This window comes from Opisthocomus hoazin, chromosome 4, assembly GCF_030867145.1.
Source record: "Opisthocomus hoazin isolate bOpiHoa1 chromosome 4, bOpiHoa1.hap1, whole genome shotgun sequence".
In the NCBI taxonomy this organism is placed as follows: Eukaryota; Metazoa; Chordata; class Aves; order Opisthocomiformes; family Opisthocomidae; genus Opisthocomus; species Opisthocomus hoazin.
The window spans coordinates 51,086,828-51,107,169 of NC_134417.1; the positions used below are offsets into that span (position 1 = coordinate 51,086,828).

The window sequence follows — 20,342 nt, forward strand, 5'->3', positions numbered from 1 at the left end:
CACGAAACACTTCCACAACTCCATGGATTATTACTCTTTATCTGCCACTCATCTGGGTTACTTGTAATGGTTGCGGAATTTAAAATCAATAACAACAATTAGCATTCTGTATGCTCGCAGAAATGAATCATGTGAAATACGTTTTGTTACAAAAATGAAAGGCCAGAGAGCTCGCAAACATGGAATACTCTTGCAAGTAGCATAAATAAATAATTTATCCTGGTGTTACAAAGCATCTAATAAAGGGGGTAAAGAAAAGAAAAAAAACAGTATTTTAAATGCAGCTGCAAGCACACACACAATTATAAAAGGGTATTGGTAAGATTTCAAAGAAAATCAAAGAGATTTACGAATACAACTTTCAACTAAGCTGGTGAGAAAGAGGCATCAAATCTTTCCTTAGAAAATTCCACTACAAGCCCTACAATTGCATACTCCCTACTTGACCTCGAAAGGAGTTTTAGGACTTTAACACTGACAGGGCTTGCTCCTTTGTAGACACAGGAAAAAGTCTGACTCTTCCCACTAGCTTTTACTGGAGAGTCTATCACACACACACACAAAAGGTATCTAAGTAGAAGAAATGAAAGCATAATGAAATTAATAAAGCTGGAAACTGATTGTAAGGGATACACGTTGAAAACCACCTTTCCTCTTAGCTTCAGATTCATATAAATAAGTTGTGAATCTAATGAAATGCATGGAAATAACAGTATTTTGAGATCTCTGCTAGTGTAATAATTTTAGATAATTAAAATGTAAAGCAATAAGAGAAATGTTTTATCATTAAACTGTAACCAGAGCTCTGTGTGAAATCATCCATTCAGAAGACTTGTTTTTCATCAATTATTTGTTATTTATCTGATGTAAATATAAGAAGGCCTAATTAAAATGTATGACTCCTTATGCAGCTTCTTGTCATTAAGACCAATGAAAGCATTCTGAAGACCATAATGAAATAATTATGTTTGCCTTTAAGAATCCTCTTCAACAACACATGGCAGTGCTACACTAAATTAAAACATCAGGAACTAAATTTCTCTTGCATCTATTTCCATTTTCCCTAATTATACCCCCAAGCTTTCCAATAGACCAGGCCCTAAAATTCTTTGGAAGCTGAAACAGCCTAAGGAACAGCAGCCTTTTCATAGTAATGGACTTTGATGAAGAAACAAAGGTAATGCAGCCCTGCAAGCATTAATATTTCAGATAGAGTTATCATGTGAAAATATGTGTTTATTTGAAAAATGGGGAAGATTGTTGGTAAAGAGCCAAATGCATGTTCCAGGGAAACCGATACTCGAATTTAATCTCATTTAATTGCGTCATTCCTTCCTCACCTCCTTTCGTCAGAGTATCTTCTTGTTCTGCGCAGAAATTCAGGTTAGCCAAAGCCTAACGAACGCGGTATTAGTGGGCAGTGCCAGCGTACCATGCTGTAACTAAGCTCTGCTTCCACATTTCAGTAAAGGTGGAAACAGGCCCTGTGAACAATGGCAGCGCTCATACTGGACTCCATTTCAGGGAGCGGGGAACAGCTATTTTCCCAAACCATGTCCAGACACGCAGTGCTTCCCAACACACAGCTCACGCTTCAACCATGAAGTCTTGCAGGACCCCTCCAAAACACAGAGAAAGGAAAGGATTTGGATAAGGAAAAAAAAAAAACGCCGACGGATGTGAGTCAGCTCTGACTTCTTGCAGGCAGCCGAAGGCTTCGTTTCAAAACCTGGGAGAGATGATGGATCCTTACTGGCATGGTCTCAGAGAGGCGAGTGTGGCAATACACGCAAAGCGTAGAAAGACGAGCAGTCCACATACCTAACCTGCATAGCATGTGACGATACGCGCAACTAGAAAAACACAGCCGGAATGTGCTCTCTGAACTGAGAGAAGGCGGCTGAGGCTCACTGGGGTACGAGGACTTGGGAAAAGTCTGTTACCCCCCCCCCCCCCAAAGGCACTCTGCAGAGATACCTGAAAGATATCTGAAAGACATAGGTGATTTGCAATTTGTACTGCATTTTACATCGTGGTGTTCAAAGCGTGGGGTGAAAACAGAAGGATCTTTTAAGAGACATAGGTCTCTGACACTTCCCAGCCAGCCACTAAGGAGGATCTGACATATACCCTGATCCAGTAACTAATAAAATTTCTTCCTCAAATGAATGAAAAGAGCAACCCAAACAACAGAGCAATGCAAAGGAATACTCTGAAAGACAGAGGGGAAAAAAGAAAAACCTCCTCAGACCACAAGCTGAGAGGCAGAAGTACGAACCGCTGCTTACAAACAAGCAAATCCACCCCCCCTCAGGACCTGATCTGAACAATAAAAATCTCACACGTGTGACTTTTTTAGCCAAGTCCTTTGACTTGTGCCCCAAGCCAAAACCGCAGATTTGTGGGTCAGCGCTCCCTGCTTCGAAGGGAAGGTTCGTGGAGGAGACAGGATCTTTGACGAGAGCAACCCAGAGCGCTGTGCAAAAAACCTTGGAGATACGAGCTCCGGGGTGCACAGGCACCACCCGGCGCCTGGACCAGGGTCCCCGGGAACGCACCCGTCTATGGGCCACCAGTCTCGGCGGCCGCAGGCCCCACCAGCGGGGAGGTCTGGGCAGGTATCACCAGATGGCACTGTGACACAGTGTTCCAAGTCCTCCTTCTTCGTGTGCGAGTCAACGTTCAGTCTTAGAAAGACAGGCAACGCTGGTCTTCGCTGTGGGTTTTGGGGTACAAGATGAGGAATAAGAGAGGCGCTTGGGAGACGGGAAGAGGTGAGTGGCAGAGGAGCCTGCTCCCTGCCCCGGTCCCTGCCCAAGGCTACTCCCTGAGGGCAGGGGGCTCCGAGACCCCCGAAAGCCAGGGTACAGCTGTGCCATGCCTGAACACCTCCATCCCAGGTGGGTATTGGTGAACAAGCGAAATACTTAAAGCAACTCAGATGCTGTTACATCCACTTGTGATGCAGGGGCCTGGGAATCCTCTTGGTATTCGTCACCAGCTGGCAGAGGAGCAATTCTGCTGCAAGGCTGGAAGATGACAAGGAAGGCTCAGAGGAAAAGCGATGCACACCTCTATACCATGTGCCGCTGCACCACCAGCCAGCTTGGTGGAAAAGACCACTGGCACGGTGTAATGGCCATTTCAGGAACTCACCACAAGCTGCACTTCAAATAAAAAAATGACAGGATTTGAGAGATTTTTTTTTGTGGTTTTTGACTGCCTTTTTTCTTTTTTTTTTTAAATTGAACCATTCTTTCCACTGTTCGTATCTTATTGTCACAAATGACTTTCCAGGACTGAAGCACCCACTGAAGGAAATCTGAGTTAAATCAAATGGTAGACGTTGTCACTGGTTGGTGCAATACTGGGCAACTTGTTTAATTGCTCCACACCTCTGCCATACAACTTTACAGGAGAATAATCCTTCTTTCTTTCTAAGAAGAAAAGAAATATTGAATGTTCATTGTGCTGAACATCCAGCTCAATGGCATTAGCTTTTACTGGTATTTCATAAAAGCAGTGGTACATAAATACATTAAAGGCTCATTCATACGACTACCCTCTGTCTGAAACTCTTCTTAAAATCAAAGGTGGAGGGTTGAGTGCATTTAACTGCTTCACTAGATAAGGCTCTAAAAGACAAAAATATACTTAATTTGTCATTTTATTGTACAAAGATCCTTGTTCAAAATACAATGTGAGCCTAGAGAAAAATATTATGGTTCAATGGAGAGAGATCCTCCAAACTATTAAAAGAAACTAAGCGGTGCTAAAAAAACTCTTTGTTGTGAGACATTTGTCTGCTCTTTTTCTTAGGGGATGCACTTCGAGGGTAAAATGTAAGTCATGGAAAGTGCATAAAACGGAAATCCATCCAAACTATGGATGGACTTTAACACCGAGTCCTTAGTGGCGAAGATCCAGAGCACTCCAAGAATTTATAAATACTCATTCAAGCTTTAACCTATTAAACCTATACAAGTGTCGCTTGCATGTGTATATTTAACTTACATAGTTTTATAATATTCAGTTTATATATGGTATAAGCAGGGGAAAGAAAAATCACCTTGTCTAAGGGGAACAGAAGGTATATTATATACTCTGTGTCTAGGATTCTTTACACAGACTTGCTGGATTATATTTCCATCTCTCTTAAAAGTATTTGAAGAAGCTGTAAGACTCAAACAGAACGCTGAAAGAAAGTAGGGTCTGTTATATAAGGGCTGGCATTAGTTTGTTAAAGTTTTTTTCCTACCCACTCCCAAATAAAGGGACAAAGAAGCTAACATTGTGGGAATGTGTTTCTAAACCACATGATATCCTTATCAGATTGTCATGTACAAGGGAGGTTCTCACACAGGGACCCCATACTGGTGAGCTGCTGTGAGCCGCCCCGTCACATGATGCAAGCTCTCCGCTCCTATTCAGATTACTAAAATGAGCTGAAGGAAGCTAGATTTTTCCCCTCCACCCCCCCAAAATAAGCAAAATGCACAGTGACCACAGTCATATTAATTCGCTGTCACTGGGAAAACAATCCTGAGCAGCTGCTAATGATGAGTGAGTATATGAAGAATATAAGCTAGCTATTAAAAAAATAAACCACAAGTCTGAAACTGTCTCAGATTAATATCTGATGAGCAGACTTTATTGCAAGGAAGCAAACAGAAAATTGGGAAAATCTGAGAGTCAGACAAAATACCGGGGAAAAGCTTCGGTTTGTGGTTTAAATGTGTAATTCTGCAAACCTGACTTGTAAATTTATAGAAAGAGAGTAATATGCTCTTATAAACAAGTTCTACTTTGTTTTACAAGTGTCTCTACTTCTATCATTAATGTTGTGAACTCTGTCATTGAATTACTTTTTCATAGAGTTTGTGGGGAGTGGGAAAGTCCTTTAAAATTTTTTTTAATATTAAATGAAGGTTCTAAAGAGTATTTGGTCATTTAAATATGCAGCCTGTTTTTAAAAGCGCTGAGGGAGCTCCTAGATGCTCAGCATATTTGGAAACGAAGCCATGAAATGTGGATTTAGGATGCTAACTTTAGGCTACTGTTTCTGACATTCTTAACTTTTGAAACACATTTGCTCATGCAATGACGGATTAATAAAATCCCATACCTTAGACTGCTTTTTAAAAGACAGTTTAAAATCCACATTTTTGGATGAAAGTTGTTTACTGATCACAATTAGGAGGAACAGCTAAGGTTACTGCGACTGAAAGACTGCACAGAAGAATCATTCCCACATGATACCAGTTTGTTTACTTTGTACCTAGAATATGGTTCTCATAAAAAGGCAGCAGCAGATGAAAGACATTACTCCTGGTTTGCCTGCTAGAAAAACCCAGCTATGCTACCCTCATGCCCACGCTTTTTCTTGCAGTACAGAGAAAATGATTATTCTGTTATTTCAGAATAGTTTTGAGCTTTTCATGGCTTGTATTTTCGTGGTTCTATGTGGTTTGAAAGGGCCTGGGTTTCAGCAAGAAGTGACATGGGTGACACTGCATGGGAACAGACTTCATGCACGTGAGCAAAGGTCAAAATCAATCATAGCTTTGTATTTCCAGGCCTATTACTTTTGGCAGTTTACCCTGCCAGAAGGGGCTAAAATATTTGCTTCCCAAAAGGAGTAAACATCAATAGGGGGCAGGAATATAATCAGCTTCTCAACCACGCAGCAATGAGAAAAGAGGGAAAAGGATCTCCTCCTTGCCATAGCCATGAAGCCATCTGAACACTAGACGCAACATTTTACGCAAAAAGTTGAAAGATTTCACAGCACAGCGACTTGAAAAGGACAATAGGCCTATTTAGGCAATTATATTATGCAGGCTTTGTTATTAGGCAGCCCTGCTCAGCCCCAGAAAGTCTGGATAATCAAAAGTGTCCAAGTACAGGAAGGGGAAAAGTACAACCCCACCCTCCTGCACAGCCGCTGCCAGGACCTCTGGATTTGAAGGGTAAAGTCTATTTACCGAAGCTCCTTGGCCATTTTACACATCAACTGATATCCTTCCTCGTGGGGCTGCGCTCTCCAGCCCAGCAAAGCTCTGGAAAGCCCTCCGAAACCACAACTGATTTGGCCCCAGCCGCCCGTCCCTGTAAATTCGCTGCTCGGAGGCTGCCGCCAGCCCCCCAGGCACAAACTGCAAGGGGGAGAGGGATGCTCCCCCCAGCTCGCACGCATACCAGCGCCCATCCCGACGGCCAAACCGCTCTGGAAACTCATCGCAGCTGTGCTCTGCTTTTGAGGGCTCAACGGGACGGGGCCCGGCGCGGCCGGCCGCGGCAGACAGCAGTCCTCCTCAGCAGCACAATGTCCCTTTCACAACCCCGCTCCCAAATCCAAACGCTGGCTGCGTGACACAGCCGCGGTTCATCGGCTGGGTAAAGGGCGGTGTATTAAATTAGACCTGAGCAAAAACAGTCGCTCGGGGTGTTTGGGGGAGGTGGAAGCATAATCCGCCGAGCGGGGTGCACCCCCCAGCAAAGCCCCTTCCCTCGGCGTGACGCACGCATGGTTAACCGAGACGGCTCAGCAGTCAGCCAGGATCCAACTGGACGTAAGGATGGCTAACTTTGCTGTCCGAAACATTCTCTCTCTCTCTCTTTCAGCTCCTCAACTTCGCCGTAACCCTCTCCAAGTCGAGGCGGCGCCGCGACAGCCTGGCTTTGTTCTGACAAGTTGCACCCTCGCTGCACAGACTCATTAGGCAAGCGGGGAGTCACCCAAAGATACACCACATTTCCTCCAAGCTTATCCCACCCCGACTTCACCGGCGAACGCCTCATCATTTGTGTCTGCACGAGTTTTTGACGTGGTGCACGTCCATTAGAGTCTTCCTGTGCCAGCAGCTGAACCAGAGCCTATGCAGAGAATAGTTGTTCTCCTTTCTATCAATTTGGAAGAAAAATATCCCTGTGCAATTTTTTTTTTTTTTCTGAATGAAGGGGACCAGGAACAAATGCTTTTCATCACGTATTTCAGGACACAGAGCTACAAGTATAAAAATTTAAACAAAGACAGTATCCCTAAGCAAATCAGTCCTAGCGATTTAGCTGTAAAGTTTATAGATGAACTTTAAAGAAAATAACCTGGTTCAAACAGATCTTGCCTTCTGGGCACTAGCAAACACACCTGCAGCAATTTGATACTTGGGAATGCAGATTACAAGTCCTTCACTTCAAAATGTTTGTTTTTAAATTCAGAAAGATGAAAGAAAATAAAGTATTGAGTTTTTCGCTGTTAAGCACAGATGTTTCCAGTATTTCCAGTGCTTTGCAGGGAACAAGAACCTGACCCAATGATTGCAATAATCCAGAATTCAGAAGGAAAACGCTTGCCTTCTGGAGTCCCTGTTTCACAAACTTTCCGAAAGTGAATACTTGCTAGATCCTTTCCAGGCTAACACTTCCCACCAAAAACGAAATAAGAACTGTATACTACACCAGCCTGGACATCCTATTGCATTCTGCTGCCACATCCGTAACTTCTGCCTTCATCAAATTTCTTAATTCTTCTAAACCTAACAAAATGAGGTAGGCAGTAGTCTTCTACTTGAGGTAATTAGCTGAAACACTACATACTGCCAAACAAACTTACTCTTGTTTTGGGTCTGCTCATTTGGGTTTTTTTTTTTTGCCTCTTTAATTAACGAAGACTAATGAAGACTTTTTTAATAGGCTTTTCCAATGCCAAATCGCCATTCCTTGCAGGTCCTCTGTCAGGGCCTGTCTCGTTCCCACTTCTGCAGTATTATTTAGCTCACGTTTCACCAAAAGTTACTCGTTTTCTCTCAGTATTTGTTGTCGCTGCACTACAAGGGAGCAGAAAATTCTGCCTTACTCAAAAACGTATAAATTATTCACTCTTGCAATCTTAACTCTTTTGTCCTCTTAAGAACTATTCTTCTCTAATTTGATTATACTGACCTGATTTTTATCTTACAAGAAAAGAAGTGAGAATGACTCATGATTAAAAGTGCAGTCAGTTCTATTCCCATTTCTGAGTCGGTAATTTTCTTGGCAAATAAACAATTTCTTTTTAAACCTACAACAATATAAGTAATATCACATAAAACATAAACGCAAAATCAGGCATTTTTTGCATGCTCATCACACATCTTGCAATATACAGTGGCTAACATTTGCGCTGCAAACCCATAGCAGGTTTTTCCTCCCACAGGGGGGGACGAAAAAAATACCACCCAAGTTAAGGTCATGTTTGGGTTGTGCCTTACCCTCTATCTTTACTTTGCAGACTCATGGACTAGAAAATTCGTGAAGCCACAGCAGTGCGCTTACTTAGTGAATCAGGACAGGATTAACAATGCTGAAGATGTGCTGAAGTTGGAGACCTACGGCATTCTGCCCTAACCCCTGCGATGGCCAATTCTGACAGTTTCAGTTGAAACCCCAAATCCCTGTCTGGGATTGTTACTGGCCTGTTCAGAGCCTGCATCATCCATGTATTATTCCCTCAACAACCATTTACCTTTTACTCTACAATCATGTCTCTATCAAAGTAATATTTCTAAGGCCTAAAGCAATGGCTGCAGCTGTACTGCTTTTATGGCAGAGCCAAAAATAAAACAACAAACTAGACCAAAAACCCTACCTATTACACATGTAATAATTTCAAAATTTGGGTACGATTACATTCCATTAAATCACAGAGGTCTTCCTAAAAATAGAGAATCAGGAAACACTTGAGTTAAACATTGTTATCTTTGTATTCAACCTTTAAACCATTAAAAGCTGGTTTTGTCATTATTTTCATGAGACACAAAATAAAACCTTAAATGTTGAGAGAATGTTAGTATTTTGTAAGTTTACATATATTTACCCACACCCATAAAGTGCGTACACTTCCTTCAAAATTAAAAATAAATCTTGCTCTAGAAATCAAACAGAATTCTTCATTTGGACCATACCTAAATTGCTTTTCCACATTTCTGTACCATTAACTTTCACAGTTCAAATTACAGCCACCGTGATTTTAAATTCCCATGCACTGAAGATTAATCCTATTGCTTACGAAGTTATGAGACTGGATTCCTAAATGCATTTTCCTGCTTTCTTTATTTACTCTTCTTAAAATGAGTTTCTTTGATTAGCTAAACTTCGCTGTTATCAACACTTGTCTCTTATCACAGGCCCTAGGCAAATGACATATTTACCACTCATTCCATTCTGATAAGGGTAATCCTGTGTTTAACTTGCCCAAGAACAAACACCATATATTTTGTTTTTAAGAATCTAGCTTCTAGGTATTAACAACATACAAGAGAATGAGCAGGACATTTTTAAACCAGCAGTTACTTAAAGAGTATTTTGTGACTCTAAGCTTTTAACGACAGCGTATGCCTCCTACTCCAGGAAAGTTTATTTAATTCCAAGTTTCCGCCATATTCCCGCTTTAGTTATACTAAAGTTTAAACCATGGAAGGAGGAAAATACATTTTTAGTAAAACATCTGTTTTGGGTTCTTTGTTTCCCCTAACTGAAGCTCTCCCATACCCAGTAACATTATTTTGAAGTAAAAGTTTTGTTTCGCATCTTGTTTGAAGCATTTTGAAAACAGCGCGGAGAAAACAAACATCCCATGCTGAACTTCACAGTCTAATTTTAATTGTAAAGACATCAAAACATTTGCAGTGTTGTAGGCTGCTAGTGACTGATTTTTACAATTCTGCTTTCATTACTCAACCCACACAAGCGTCATACGGTGAGACTGGAAACTTTTGAGCAGAGTGGAAAACACACTATTTCACCAAGCATTTTTTTTGTTTCTTTTTCAGCTCCCCCTTCCACCCCTTTGAGATAAACTGCATCGAAGGGAGAACTATTCTAATTTCCTGGTAACTTTCTAGCATACCACAAAACAAAAAATTCAAACAGAATTATATGGTTAATGGTATACTGAAGTGCCCGAGAGCGTGCTAAAAACATTTTGATAGATAGCCAGGTCATTTATCTAAATCACCATCAGAGCAGTGAAGCATCCTGCAAGCTTTCTATGCAGAGTATAAGGTGACGTTTTCTGGCACTTTTTGTCATTTCTCAAACTTGCAACTGTGGTGGTAAAATACTGACATTGTTTACCAGCTACGTATTTTGGTAACAAATCAAGACCCTATAACACAATCACACATTTTCAGAAGTGTCCTGCCACTAACTCTCCCTCTTCCATTACCAGTGCAACGCTGTCTGAATCTCAAGGTATAGAAATAATTGATGGTTAAACTCAAAGGGTGTTCACAGTAAGTAGTTTTCTAGCAAAACAGCAACTTCTTAGAGCAACAAAGTGAAGAAGAAAGGTGGCAGCAAGGTCAGTACAAAGAAATATTGCCTTTTCTTAGGAAACTTAGAACTACTGTCTGATTTTTGGAATGGCACCTACCCGCTGCAACTCCACGTCTTTGCAAGAACTGTACGGAGCAGCATTTTAGTTGCTTGGCTGCTCTGCTAAAATGCACTTCGAGACAACATGCATCCAGATCATCAAACGTGGCACAAAATTACGTTAAGGAGGCAAAGCAAAAAAACTACCACAGAGATGCTATATAAATTCGTCCTTCACTGGCTGGAGTTCTGCAAGTATTTGCCGCCTTATATTATGATTTTACGTGTTCCTGCTTGGCTCCACAACAGTTGTTAGGATCAGTATGCCACACGAGAAGGGATGAACAGCAAGCAGCCCGGTGCTTCTCTGTGTTCTCCTTTCTTGGCAAAAGGAGAAAAAAGGCTTGCAAACCCACATTTTGCACAAAAACTCCCCCCACCCCTCATTACCCCTGCGCTTAATTACAAGTATTTCTTTTTTAAATACATGCAAATAATAGTAGCAACAATATAACAATAACAACAACAGCTTTAAACTGGAAAAAGAACGGTGGGGACCTACATTGCGCACTGTGCCGGTGCTGCCACTCTGTCTGTGCCAATCCACTGAAGCACGCTTTGAGAGCCTTCTCCTGGAGCATGCAGGAAGACGGGCTCGCGGTGTAGAAATCCAGCATCTGAGCGGGGCTCACTGCTAGAACGTCCATACAGTCAAACATGATTCCCCCCGCACGGAACGCCTGCGAAAGTGCTTTCCTCTAGGCGCGGAGGAAAATGGCACGTAAAAGTAGACCCAACTCCATCAAACTCTGCCCCTTTTTTGGCACGCGGGCTGTTGGTCTTTTTCCCAGACCAGAATCATGAATTATGACAGACAACACAGCTAAAAGCCTGTAATTGATCCAAATGATCATTTACCATTTTCCAGGCTGCCCGGCCAGCCCAGCGCGCGGGGGGGGGAAGCGGCCCGCGCCCCGAGCCCCGGCGCCCACCGGCCCCCCCGCCCCGCCCCGGGGGCCGCTCCCGCTCCCGCTCCCCGGGCGCCGGCCCGCCGCGCCCCGCGCCCCGCCGCCCGCCCGCCTCCCCGCCGCGGAACGGGCCCGGCGGGCGCTCGGGATCCCCCCTCGGCCGCGAATAGATCCTCCTGCCTCCCAGCAGCTCACTTCCTACTACTTGTGTCACAGGGAATGAAGGATTGAATTGCCTAATATATGCGAGTGAACTTTCCGTGAACCCTTCCCAGGCTGCTAACCTTCAAATGACCCGAGCGGTCTGACATCACCGGCTCCCAGGATTCTCACACGCCTTTCGCGGCTCCCGGCAGCCCCGCGGAGAGCGGGCGGGGCGGCGGGCAGCGGGCACCGAGCCGGCCGGGCAGGCGCTAGCCCCGGCCCCGGCCCCGCCGGAGTCGCCCCGCTGCCGCGGAGCGGGTGCGGGACGGGGAGGCCAACTTGCAAAAAGACCCAAAATAATAAAGTTGGGTGTTTTTTTTTTTTTAAAAAAGGCAACGACGAAGAGGAAGGGGGTGGGAATCGAGACAGTTGCACAGAACGGAGGGTTTTTAAATTCCCCCCAGCTTCTGGGGCGGCGGGGCCGGGTGCGGAGCCGCCTCACCCGCACCCAGCCCCGCACACGCCAGCGGGGACGCCCGCTCGGCACCGCCGGCAGAGATGGCGGACCTCGGGGCCCGACGGGAGCGTGTGGGGGTGCGCGGCAGCTCCCGTCTCTCCCCACCACCCTCGCCCCTAAGTCACACGGAGGCCTCCTATGGCTGCCGCAGCGCCCCGCCACGCCGCCCAGCGCTCCCCGCCGGGTCGGATTTGGCAGGCACCCGGCCCCGGGGCGGGAGGCAGCCGCGCAGCCGCTTTCCTCCGCCGGGCCCTGCCTGTCTCTGATTAGCAGCGAGGGGCCGCGGCTCTGGCATGGCCCCGAAGGGGCTGGATCAGCTTTCAGAGGGCTAACGAGCCCCAGCTCCTCGGGGGGGAAGGCCACGAGCAGGTCCATGAGGAGCGGGACCCCCACCCTAGGGCGCCAGGAAAGGGGGCTGCGGCGACCCCCTCCCCGGGGCGGGCACCCCCGGCCGCCATTGTGAAGGCAAGGGGCTGCCCACCCAGACGCCCACTAAGGTCTCCGGGAAACCACGCTGCGGGCAGCCCTCCCTGCCTCCCTCCCGGCAGGAGCGGGCGTCGAGGCCTCGCCAGGTCTGCGGCCAGGCCACCATTTGGGCCCAGCCAGCAGGGAGCCCTCTCCGCAGGCAAACGGCCACCTTCCACAAAGTCTGGCTCACAGAGAGAGACCCCATCAGGGCCTCCACCCATCCTTATTCCTACGGACGCTTTAAAAATGAAGAACAGCATCGTGGAAACACTCCCTCTGCCCCACGGGGAAGGAGAGGAGCTCGGTGACCACGTGCACACGTTCTTTCGAAGCGAGGAAGCCAAGTTTCCCCAGGCACGGAGGAGCCCCGCTTCCCACCCCAAAGCTAACTCGGGCTCGGAAACTGGAAAATGAAACCCACGATTGCTGCCCATTTCTTGAAAAGCCCAGGATGGGAGCCGGGCGGAGCGGGGGACGCTGTGCGCTGACATGGCACACAACCGGCAGCCATAAAGAGATGCTGGGGAGGGATGCAGTTGGGGACCTGCGCGGCCGCTTTAATGGATGCCGTGTCCCCTCTCCACAAAAAGTCCTTTGATGAACCGAAAGCTCTCTGACAATGCCTGCAGATCGTATTAACAAAACTTTTCACACAGGTTCAAGAATTTAAAAAAAAACCCAAACAAAACGCAAACCAAAACAAAACCCCACACACAGCACTCACGCTTGTTCCCTGAAACTGATCTACCCACGTTTAAAACCGGAGGCCAGCAAAAAGACCCGCTGCAATCTGGAAGCGAATCCTTTTGAAGGGATAAAAACAAAAGCTTTTCTTCGCCTCCTTCCCCTCCGACGGGAGCGCTCTGGCTGTCCCTGCGGCAGGCAGCCGCTCTTCCCGTCTTCCCTCCAGGCAGAGGAGCTACAAATGCTGGAGTTTAACAGCATCTGTTTCAGGATTTTTTAAGGACTTTCTCAGTCCATTGGGGTGTCCTCCCCCAGGCCGGACTCCTCCAGCTGAAGAAGCCCCTGACACTCTGTAATCCAAAAATTATTCTCAGCGCACGTTTATCGAAAAAGCCATCCTTTGGGGAAGGCTGGTTTAAACCACATCAGCACAGCAAGCAGCGTTTGCTGCATTAAAAAGGCAAGTGGAAAAGTGACTAATTTTTTTTCTAAAATCAAAGCTGGCTACGTCGCTACAATTTGGAGTAGCAAAGCTAAATTAAGAGACAGTATTTTTTAACCAGATGACACAGAATGCCCAAGAAGTTTGGAACATGTAATGCATCGCCACAAAAATAACTGGAAAGGATGATACAAAACACAGTATGTTTTGTCAGTCTCCAATTTAGGAAGAAAATGGCATTTTGTGCGGACCAAGGCTCTAGGAACAGTTTAAGCATCTGCCAAGAAAAACATATTGCCCATGTGAATTAAAATAAACAAAATCAGACCAACAGAAATACAGTTATGTTTATTTCATTAGCAGTCTTATAATACCATATTTAAAAATAAAACCTGCCCACTGTACCTCCAAATGTAGACTGGCAACTTCTGAAAGCAAATGTCAGGAAGCCACGCTTAACTGCGTATGAATTGAAAAAGATGGCTTTTTCTCACTGTATCTAAATGAGCCAGGTAGCTCATCATGTTTTATTACGAATAATAGTTGTGCTAATGCTTATGGCTTATTACTAAAACCATATGTAATTAACAAATTCTTCAAATAGCTGAACAGTTTGCTCACATACTATTTCTACAATACAGTAATTTATGTATCTCATATTGCACTCTGAAATAGCATGATACTTGTTTTTCTTTAACAGAGCATCAGGAGAAGCTACATGCATCAAACAGTGGGTATTTTCTAATTTAGATCAGGACTAACCATAATTATTGTGCTAATAGCCCTCTACTTCAAATGTAATGGAACTCTAAGTATTGCCACATATTTTAAATGCCTACCCAGCTCCCAAAGAGGTGCAAGTAGGCAAGAACTGCCCAGTATCTTCCACTTTATTGGTGCAGAGAAATCGTGATTTCACATCACCACTTTGATCTGTTTTCTCTCAGACTGTGATGGCAGAACTTCACAATAAACATATTCTTAGCCACAAGTGAAATAAAAAGGAGAAGTTCAAGTCAGAAATCTATTTCCTCTGGTGTTACTGTATATTTGTCAGTGTGACATAGCACATTTGAAACCCATAATCATAAAAGAAAAATTTACAGCCAAGGTTTAGGGTCTACATCTGTTTCTCTGGTTTTTGTACTGCAATTACCCACTGGACAATTCAGAAAGCAGCTCTATGAATCATGTACTGCACACGTGTTTGTGCTGGTCACTTTTTCGTTAGTACAAGAGGCTGAGGATGCCATAATACGCTTCACCAAGAGAGAGAGCGCATTAACTAGAATTAGGATGAGTGCACTGGGCTCTCTAATAAAAATTACTTTACTAGAAGCAACAGAGTACTCCTGGAATATTTCAGGTATATTTATAGGATGGAAAAATTAAGAAGTACATGCAAAAATTCTCCAAAACATACTGCAGGGGAAGCGGACCTTTTTTTTCCCCCCCCATGCATTTTACTATTAATCAAATGTACCACTCTCTTGAAACAGTTTTGACAGCAGAGTAAATGGTTACTAGTGAATGATATGTGTGTTTAAGCAGTGAAAGCAGAGACAAAGTGATGTTTTCTTCTACTCCCTAGGCAAGAGCTGACACTAAGCTTGCTGCCTCAGCTTTGATACTCACAGATTCCTTTGTGTCAGTTGCTGGGAGAATCACTGGCAGTTCACTAACCCTGCCTCACACACAGGGGCTTTGATTTTTACCTCTTCATTGAGAATAGATGTTAATATGAAACAGTACTTGTCTGCCTTGAAGGGGTTTTTTCCTACCCCCCCCCAATGGTGATACAGGGTTTCAAATCTGAAAACCTGAATCCCCCTTCACTACATGTGTTTTTTTAGTATTGTAGGATGTTTTCCTCGTGTCTTAAGCACATGAATGATGTCAAAAGATTCTGGGGAAGAAAACCACTGGGTCATAAGAGAATGGCTGAATATTTAAAACTCCACGGAGTCCTGAGGAAATGGGTATCAATCCTAAGCAAGAATGGCCCTGAAGAAAATAAACCAGTAAAATGACTGTCACGAAATGGGACAAATGGCATGGAAAAACATGAGGTACAGTGAAATTAAGGCAAAAAGTGGGTTTTTTTTCCTGACTGCTATATGCTACTATGCACAGCTCGCAATGACTGAAGCAGGAATTTGCACGTAACAGGAAGAATTACTTCAGGCCTGAAATATAACAGCAACTGGTGAACGACTATTCAGTGCAGAGCAGTATTTTATTTTAGATGGGAAAAGTAGCGTTAGTAAGCCCCAGACCCAGAACTTGGGCATGCAACCAGTCTGCGAGTCACTTACCGATAAAGGCTTTTTGTCTGTTTTAATCAGTGGATACGTATTTGTAAAGATGTCTTTAAAGCTGATTGCTCAACTTAAATACTACAAAAACAATTAATCTCCACAAATTTAAGCACACGACCACGTTTCTTAGAATCTGTACTGCGTCTTACACACTCCTTTGGCCTGGAGCCAGGGGAAAAGAACTGCCCTATACGACAAAACTGGAAGTGCATCTGGTTCAGCAACCCATTTCTAAAAGTGACTGCTACTAGATCTTTCTAAGGAAAATACAGGAATCCCTAACAATTGGCAAAGTATAACTCACACACAGGTCCTCTAATAGCCTGTTCTCTAACAGCAAATCACTTAAGTGTTAAAACATGAGATTTAATATCCTTTCCAAATTTGTTTTTGGTAATAGCCCTGATATTCTAGATATTCATATATAGTGAATGTCTTTTTGGATTGTGATAAACTTGTAGCTCCGTGACACAGAAAGAGATAGTAAGTTATTGGGCCTTGAGACAAAGAAGGATAAATATTTTCTTAATACACCATAAAACTCATCCACGTTGCAAATAAAGGAAAACAGAGGCCAAACCACACCTCTCTGAGGCCCCAGAGGCTCACTGCTGTAGGCTCCAGAAAGGTTGGCAAAGAGGCAATGACATCATGTGCCTAAAGAGGGGATGACATGCTTTTTTGAAGGATACAAAAAGAAAAAGCATTATTACATTAAAAGTTGGCTACATACTGAATCTACACTTACTGTGTAGGAGGATTCTGCAGTGCAAACACCACTGCTAAATGGTTGCCAGAAAAAAATACAAGTGAGGGGGAAAAAAAAGGTGGTTTCATTTTGTTTTCTTTTTAAATGACCAGAAACTGCTGTTTCAAGGTTTAGCCAAGAAAGAGATTTTTACTGCTAGCCTATAAATCCCTCAAAACATTGAGTTATAATGGAAATGCTGAGGTAACTGGAGTGCCATGCATGGCACTGACGCATTGCATTATATAATCCAGGGAGAATGAGGACTGGGAGATCTATAAAACGTAAGTAGAAGCAAGATGTAGGAAAGAGCAGAAGAGCAAGTAGAAATATTGAATATTAAACTGCAGAGAATACTACTTCTAACAATAAAGTTTCCTATATGCTGAATATGTTCCCATGGTCGGCTGAAGGCAAAAGAGCACAGAGCTCTATTAAAAATAAAATAGAGATTCCAAAAGGCTATTTGAGTGACTGTTTTGTTTCTGCCTTTTTTCAGGGAGGGCAAAAAGAAGAAAGTTACCTAAGAAAAGGAGAGTATTTCCTGATGTTCTGATATCCTGAAAGGTGTCTCACAATGTGTAAATAAATAACATTAGAAAATGCAGAATAAATGGAATTCCAAACACAGACAACTTACAACCCTAGCTGTAACCAGAACACAACCTGGGACAACAGTATTTCTAGAGGTCCACTAATGGCAGCTTAAACTCTTAGCGAAAAGTTAGCCTTAGTGACTTTCGTCCAACAGAAGACCAAAGTTACCGAGCAACAACTGGATCTACAGCTTAGCGCAGACATGCACCCTAACAAAGACTAAACCCTGCTTCAGCCCGATTTAACTTAAGATGGACTTCAGCGGCATTTCGGGCTCGTGCTCCCGCACTGCTGCAGGGACGACCCGTACAGAGGAACCCCAGGGGCCGGCGACAGCCGAACCACACTCGCGCGGAGCTCTGGTCACATAATGCCTGATGCAGACTGGATTGCATCATGCCATCACTGTAACCTGCAATAGATCCACGGCTCGGCAGCTTGACATATGTACTCATGATAATCCAATTTCTGCTTAGCTAGTTCCCAAACTGACACCTAACACTGAATGAACAGTTCAACAGCCAATTCGTGGGCATCTTAGACAGTAAAATGAAGAAGAGACTGGAAAATGTGCTGGCATAGCTACCTGGCTAGCAGAGGTAATGACAGCAAAGATAATGTGGTGACACCACCTGAAATCTGCTGGTAATGATGGTCATCGTGCCAACACCCCTACTCTGTCTGTCGCCCTAACACACTGTACAATCACACCTTTGTTTTATTGTGCAGATGTGCTTTCTGTTTGGGCACAGTCTGGGGAACAGCCTGCATGAATTTTTCCTGTGAATGAGGTACGATTACCCAGAAACAGGTATTTATTTGACAAACTGGCATCCCTTTTATTTTGTAGGATGTGTGCCATCGATACTGTGTGAAATAACTGAGGGCACACATCCTCTCAGGGATATTGTTACCACTGTAACTTTATTGATGTAGCCTGAAAAGTGAACTTTGCTAACGGGGTCAGCTTTACAAGCATACAGGTTAGCATAGCATAACTACTGCTGAGCAGGTAAGGGATTCTGCATATCCCTTTTACGCTACAATAACTGTCCAAGATTGGGCTGCTGCAGGTACAATTCCTTCAAAAAGGAAAGATCACTTTCTCACTCTGTGTTGTTATAACAACATAACATTCAAACGTAGACAAGATCTCAGCAAAAAATCAGGCTGGACTGGACTCCCCTTGCATTCAGAACAAGCAGTGGAAGCATGAATGAATGATGTCCAGTCTAAAATGCTTGAAGGATGTTTTCTGGTTTTCAAACTCTACCAGAATACACCCATCAAATTGTTCTTTGGTGCATTCCTCAAATTCTGCTTGACTTCTGCAATTTAAGTCTACAAAGAAAAATCTGCATGGTTTCAACCTGCTTGATTAAGCTAGTCTCATATGATTAAATACATCTGCAAATTCCCATACCCTCTGTCTGCAAGACTCCCATATCGAGCCACAGAAGAGACTGAATGTCCAGTTGTATTATGGCGATGCTCAGGGAATCGTGACTGACACACATGCTTTAACTGAAGAGGACTTACAGAGCTGGGGTGCAGTTGGAGATGGTGGTGGTCAATAGCATATTGCCCCAGGGTTTCTGCAGTATCATGAATTTTTTCCTCTTCTGGGACCTTTTGTGCCACATATAGTGGAGGACATGCAAGGTCGTCTCTAAGCATGTAATGCAGCATATCAGGCTTGACAGGTCTATAAAGCTATCAAATTTGTTTTGCATAAACCAGACCAAAACTCTTCATTTTGATATCTTGAGCCGCCTTCTGACTGAACAATTCTGCACAGACCTTGCCATCACACTGAAAAAACATTCGTTTTAATCCATCCACAGTTTTGGGCAAATGTCTTCAAGAACAGGCTTCTCATTCACGGGACACTAATCTTCCATGTATTCTTAGCAGCCTATCAGAAGAACAGACTTCAGCAGTCTTTAGATGGAAACAAGTAAAGCAGAATGTGTGAAAGGAACCTCCTTCCTTTGCAAAAATGGCTCCGAGATCTTGCCCTTGCTGTATCCATCCATTCTGTCTTTTGCATGAAGTATCCCAAAGGATACGGGACAAGATCAGGTTGTGGCCCAACTTCTTCTAAGAATTATCAAGATTGATGGATGGGGAAAGTAAGCCACAACCCAAAGGAGGTTTAATAATAATAACGAGGCATGGGCATACTCCCAATTCTGACAAATGTGTTGGAATTCTACTTAAAAAGTACAGCATCATGTTATCTACAACCAGGTCCTAAATGACTAAACTAAACAACAAGTTAGCGAATACATGTTATTTAAAGACTTTAAAAAGTTAAAGTTCTACTTGCTGGATTCCTAAATTTGCCTAAAACTTGCTAATTTATTTTATATTATTTCTTAAAAAAAGACTTGCTAAGACCACAAGTGCACACCACTAATACTCAAGCCTATTCTGCTAGTTGAACAATGCAGAACATTGTGTCACTTGGAAGCAGGACTGCACAGGCATGTAAGAAAGGCCAAGAGCTTTGCCAACACAAATTATCAGGCAGCAACTCACTGGAAAAAATGAGGCATAAAGATCTAAGGGAAGTGTAAAACTTATTGAGAACTGAACGACATGTTGACAAATACCACTCCACTCTCTTGCTTCCTATCAGAACCCAACAGCCAAAGCAGAGATTCCTAAGTAGTGTTTTTACAGGCCAAGCTTAGTCTCTCCCCCATCTTATCAGTAGCCTTCAAAGGGACTGTGGGTGGATCTCCCCCAGGAAAAAAGAAAAAACAACAAAAAACAACCCCTCAGAAGTGCCACCTCTTCCATACAAATATATTGCCGCAACCACAGAGGCTTTGCTTGAGCTGCGAGGCTTTGAGAAAACACACCTGGCTCTTCTAAAGGAGAAATTAAAGAATTCATGCTTCAGTCCTCGAGCCTTGAGTGGCCTTAAGAAGAGTAATAGATAAACAGAGAGTTTAATCAGGACACAGAGAAAATCAATAGTGGCTTCTTGAAATATCTTCGGCAGGAAGGAACAGCTTAAGGCTGAGCCGTTCAGCCACTCTTTCTACACAAGCAAACGAGCTGAAGGCTGCGTGCACAGGTGAGAACAGAGACGCAG

The 20,342-nt window shown here is 43.8% G+C and overlaps 1 protein-coding gene across 6 annotated transcripts in view; it reads right to left on the reverse strand.

Annotated features, from left to right (window-relative positions):
* RARB (retinoic acid receptor beta) overlaps positions 1–20,342 on the reverse strand; it is a 346,244-nt gene that overhangs the window by 83,116 nt on the left and 242,786 nt on the right. The window contains exons 1-2 of one of the 6 annotated variants that reach the window (XM_075418998.1): positions 11,606–11,682; positions 10,916–11,044 (exon numbers count right to left, since the gene is read on the reverse strand). The exons of 4 other annotated variants lie outside the window; for them this stretch is intronic. In XM_075418998.1, the coding sequence (XP_075275113.1) occupies positions 10,916–11,030 (115 nt within the window). In that variant the 5' untranslated portion in view covers positions 11,031–11,044; positions 11,606–11,682. Of the gene's footprint in view, positions 1–10,915; positions 11,340–11,605; positions 11,683–20,342 lie in introns of those variants that run through there. One more of the 6 variants, XM_009938784.2, reaches the window with a different exon arrangement.